Here is a 4720-nt window from a genome sequence, read left to right on the forward strand (position 1 = left end):
ACTTCGACGCGTACCCTCGCCCGCGCTACCATACATCGGTTCCCTCCGAATAACCACCACCGAGCCTCGTATCACTTGGCGGGAACGCTCTCAGCGTTAACCCATAAACGGCCCTTTTCAGGGCCACCACAAATTAAATAATTGTAACTTGTACATAGAGACTGTAAATATATTTTATTGTTACCCTTAGAAAAGAGGTCTCGTGATTGACTTCACCTCTTTACGCTTTACCTATCCCTCGCGCCATCTTTCGAAAGCGAACACGCCTCTATACTGCCCACAATAGTATTGTAGTGTTTTAGAGATTGTGATAATTCGTAATAATTTCTTTTATGAAATTTTGTAAACTGTTTAATATCGTTTTTGTTGATAACCCACCTGCCGATAATTCGCAGGTGGATACTTCGAGTTTCCCCGATTCGATTTTGACGAATATTTCTGTTGGACTTTATTCTTAATTTCTGCGCAAGCCTTTTCGATCTCTTTTGCGTCTTTGACTTTTTCCTTGAGATTATTGCCATAAAGCCACTTATCAGAAATCATCGCATCCACGGTTTGTTTAATATTTTTATTGAGTTGTGGAGTGACAAACGATTTCCGAGCCAATGACTGTTGATGGAAGACATCTGTCAGACTCTGACCAGCATGGCTCAAATAATCTGTGAAAATATCTTCATCCAGACCTTCTTCTGGGGGATCTATGAGCATGGAAACTGCAGCGCCTAGGGCAGTTAAAGCTGTGCCAACGCAGTTCTGCGTCTCCAAAAATGTTGGTCTCTCTTTTTTGCAATCTCTGACAAGTAACACTACCCAACTGATACTCACCGATTTGAATGAAACTTAACATACTTATTAAACACCGAAAAACATTAAATACGTGTTTTTTTGTTTCGGCTAAACACGATTTTTAGGGGTAGAAAGCACCCCTCAACCCCTAGAGGTGGAAACAGTTATGGCTAATTATTTCTGAAACGATACATTTTCTGAAAAAAGTGTTTAGGACCAAAGTTGTAGAGTTCAAAATGATGCACTTGATGGCGACCTTGAAGTCGACCTTGAGGTCGATTTTCAAGGTCAATTAAATTTGGAAATAATTAGCCGTTGCCGGACTTTGACCACATCCTGTATCTATAATCAGTAATTTTATGCGTTGACTCTAAATCTGTCTTCAGAATTGATTTGTTGCGTTATTTTTCTAAAAAAAGAAAAAACCTGACGTAATGGGAAAATAGGCGCAAAATAGAAAAATAAGAAGGAGAAAAAAGTTTTGTAAGTAACTTCAGAATAGAAGTAAAGATAAGAAAACATAAAATGTCACTCTAATGATAAGTTAAACATTATCCTCATGCTATATTAGAAATTTTAAAATTTTTAAAAATTTTTATTGCTACTCTGGAGTTATCCACAATATTTTTTACTCTTTATTTTGTATTAGGATTTCATTCGGACATATGATCAATTATTTTTTCCCGACTGTCGTTGAGCAAGCATTTTCCAAAATTACTTCTTGATCAGTTATTTGCTATGAGCTATCTTGCTCGTGAATTTCGTTCGAATATACCTTCATATAGACAAGGGTAATAAAGAAGTAAAAATCCTTACAATTCCTGCGGGAACAACTGGCTTTACTCAACCATTGGATGTCCACGTATTCAGACCGTGGAAAAACTTCCTGAAACAATTTTTGGACTTAATTCTCTTATACAACTATGATATTAACCTACATTTGAGGAATAACATTCTCAAAATTCAATCATTAATCCACAATCAATTCTCATCATCCCGATTCCAAAACATGATTAAATATGCCTGGTGGAAAAGTGGATATATTGAAGAAAATCCAGATAGATGTGAAACGCCTGTTGATTTCTGTTTAAAAAATTGCGGTACAGTCTGCAAAATCTGCAATAACATTGCAGTAATAAAATGTGCGTGGTGTACTAACTCTCTGTGTACGGAGCATTTTTTTGCGATAGAAGATAAAGTTATTCCTCATTATTGCCATGAATATAAAGAATAATGCCAATTATCATGGAATTTATACTCATAGACTATGAAAAGAAATTATGAAATCTTGCCTTCACTGGCTGGATCTCGATCACATCTTGCCTTATTTGAATGAATAATTAACTTTTAATTCCTTTATTGATCGAATTATTGACTGATCTTGCCTTAATTGGTTGGATCAATCAATAATTTTAAATTGCAGTGGCTTGTTTTATTTACCATATCTTGCCTTTACTGGCTGGATCTCGACCATATCTTGCCTTTACTGGCTGGATCTCGACCATATCTTGCCTTTACTGGCTGGATCTCGACCATATCTTGCCTTTACTGGCTGGATCTCGACCATATCTTGCCTTTACTGGCTGGATCTCGACCATATCTTGCCTTTACTGGCTGGATCTCGACCATATCTTGCCTTTACTGGCTGGATCTCGACCATATCTTGCCTTTACTGGCTGGATCTCGACCATATCTTGCCTTTACTGGCTGGATCTCGACCATATCTTGCCTTTACTGGCTGGATCTCGACCATATCTTGCCTTTACTGGCTGGATCTCGACCATATCTTGCCTTTACTGGCTGGATCTCGACCATATCTTGCCTTTACTGGCTGGATCTCGACCATATCTTGCCTTTACTGGCTGGATTTCGCTCACATCTTGCCTTCACTGGCTGGATCTCGATCACATCTTGCCTTATTTGAATGAATAATTAACTTTTAATTCCTTTATTGATCGAATTATTGACTGATCTTGCCTTAATTGGTTGGATCAATGAACAATTTTAAATTGCAGAGGCTTGTTTTATTTACAAATCACCAACGTTCTGAATGTAAAATTTTACGCTCTATCGATTCTCGGGATGAAAAGTAAACTACTCCCTTTGAAAAACATGAAATGATTTTCAAATGACCTTGAAAATCGACCTCAAGGTCGACTTCAAGGTCGCCATCAAGTGCATCACTTTGAACTCTACAACTTTGGTCCTAAGCACTTTTTTCAGAAAATGTATCGTTTCAGAAATAATTAGCCATAACTGTTTCCACCTCCAGGGGTTGAGGGGTGCTTTCTACCCCTAAAAATCGTGTTTAGCCGAAACAAAAAAACACGTATTTAATGTTTTTCGGTGTTTAACAAGTATGTTAAGTTTCATTCAAATCGGTGAGTATCAGTTGGGTAGTGTTACTTGTGAGAGGAGTGGGACAATTTCTAAATTCATTTTAGGTGCTTCTGTATATAGCTCTCTTTTACGATTGTAAAGTTCCATAATTTCTTTTTTGTTTTTCTCTGGGAGACCTTCTTTTATCCACTTTGACCATGATTTTTCAATTCTGGACGATACTTAACCTCTTTGAATTTAGATTCATTTAAGTCCACTCCCAATACTTTCAAGACATTATCTTTTAATGTCGACTCCTCATAAATATCCTCCGTCGATTGATTCTGCTGGATACATCTATCGATTACCTCAGTATTTGAGTCTTTTTTCGAATTTGGGTTATTTTCCTTATTCTCCTCGACGTCTGTAGTAGATAAAGACAGAAGAGAGGAGTTAATTGGGTAACACTTATTGTGTGCATTGTGAAAAGTCAGTTCTTATTGAACTAATTCACAAAAATATCCTGTCAGCGTCATGTGGACGCTGACTCTCAATATTCGTGTGGAATGATTGAGACTTAACCTTTCTACTGAGATTTCGCTCGTATGGAGCTTTACTTACCAAATATCTCAGTATCATCAGTCTCGATTTCTGTAGACTGATTTGCTGGTTTCTGTTCTTTTTGAACGTGAACCAGCGCCTCAACGACCTTTGTTAGGTTATCCAATTGTTTCTGCATATCATTGAATTTCTTCTCTCGGATATGCTTATGTCGATGATCATCTTTAGACCGTGATCTTGACCAACATCACAGCGTTTAGCTCCTAGTAAATTTGAAAAATTGGCGTCTCCGCCATGTTATCTCTAGGATGAATCCTCTCCGCTTTTATATTGTTTTGTTGTGCCGAAACATCGATACGTTTTTTTTGGTAGTCCTCAAAAAATTCATAAAAATTTCCATTGTACTATCATTTTACAATGCCAGAACATAAGAGAAAACGGTCAAGATCACGGTCTAAAGATGATCATCGACATAAGCATATCCGAGAGAAGAAATTCAATGATATGCAGAAACAGTTGGATAACCTGACAAAGGTCGTTGAGGTGCTGGTTCACGTTCAAAAAGAACAGAAACCAGCAAATCAGTCTACAGAAATCGAGACTGATGATACTGAGATATTTGGTAAGTAAAGCTCCATACGAGCGAAATCTCAGTAGAAAGGTTAAGTCTCAATCATTCCACACGAATATTGAGAGTCAGCGTCCACATGACGCTGACAGGATATTTTTGTGAATTAGTTCAATAAGAACTGACTTTTCACAATGCACACAATAAGTGTTACCCAATTAACTCCTCTCTTCTGTCTTTATCTACTACAGACGTCGAGGAGAATAAGGAAAATAACCCAAATTCGAAAAAAGACTCAAATACTGAGGTAATCGATAGATGTATCCAGCAGAATCAATCGACGAAGGATATTTATGAGGAGTCGTCATTAAAGGATAATGTCTTGAAAGTATTGGGAGTGGACTTAAATGAATCTAAATTCAAAGAGGTTAAGTATCGTCCAGAATTGAAAAATACATGGTCAAAGTGGATAAAAGAAGGTCTCCC

The 4720-nt window shown here is 37.3% G+C and overlaps 2 protein-coding genes across 2 annotated transcripts; both read right to left on the reverse strand.

Annotated features, from left to right (window-relative positions):
• Nucleotides 1–351: 351 nt before the first annotated feature.
• On the reverse strand, nucleotides 352–1996 carry LOC115242748. Its single transcript, XM_029819273.1, has 3 exons — nucleotides 1946–1996; nucleotides 1603–1672; nucleotides 352–839 (listed from the first exon to the last, which is right to left on the reverse strand). Exons 1-3 carry the CDS (start codon nucleotides 1994–1996, stop codon nucleotides 352–354), a joined length of 609 nt encoding a protein of 202 aa, XP_029675133.1.
• Nucleotides 1997–3197: 1201 nt separating this feature from the next.
• On the reverse strand, nucleotides 3198–3946 carry LOC115242750. The gene is made up of 2 exons (XM_029819276.1): nucleotides 3727–3946; nucleotides 3198–3529 (listed from the first exon to the last, which is right to left on the reverse strand). The coding sequence occupies exons 1-2, from the start codon at nucleotides 3842–3844 to the stop codon at nucleotides 3309–3311; spliced, it is 339 nt and encodes a 112-aa protein (XP_029675136.1). The 5' UTR covers nucleotides 3845–3946; the 3' UTR covers nucleotides 3198–3308.
• Nucleotides 3947–4720: the final 774 nt, after the last annotated feature.

Source organism: Formica exsecta, unplaced genomic scaffold, assembly GCF_003651465.1.
Source record: "Formica exsecta isolate Colony F162 unplaced genomic scaffold, ASM365146v1 scaffold620, whole genome shotgun sequence".
Classification (NCBI taxonomy): Eukaryota; Metazoa; Arthropoda; class Insecta; order Hymenoptera; family Formicidae; genus Formica; species Formica exsecta.

What these genes read in the sequence shown, in the direction of transcription:
- LOC115242750 (XM_029819276.1), bottom strand. Translation starts at nt 3,844, where the DNA reads ATGCAGAAACAATTGGATAACCTAACAAAGGTCGTTGAGGCGCTGGTT. An exon ending in TGATGATACTGAGATATTTG is followed by an intron (nt 3,530 to 3,726) that starts GTAAGTAAAGCT and finishes TATCTACTACAG; the next exon opens with ACGTCGAGGAGAATAAGGAA.
- LOC115242748 (XM_029819273.1), bottom strand. Translation starts at nt 1,996, where the DNA reads ATGAGGAATAACTTTATCTTCTATCGCAAAAAAATGCTCCGTACACAG. An exon ending in AAATGCTCCGTACACAGAGA is followed by an intron (nt 1,673 to 1,945) that starts GTTAGTACACCA and finishes AAATTGTTTCAG; the next exon opens with GAAGTTTTTCCACGGTCTGA. An exon ending in CAGTTGTTCCCGCAGGAATT is followed by an intron (nt 840 to 1,602) that starts GTAAGGATTTTT and finishes AAGTATGTTAAG; the next exon opens with TTTCATTCAAATCGGTGAGT.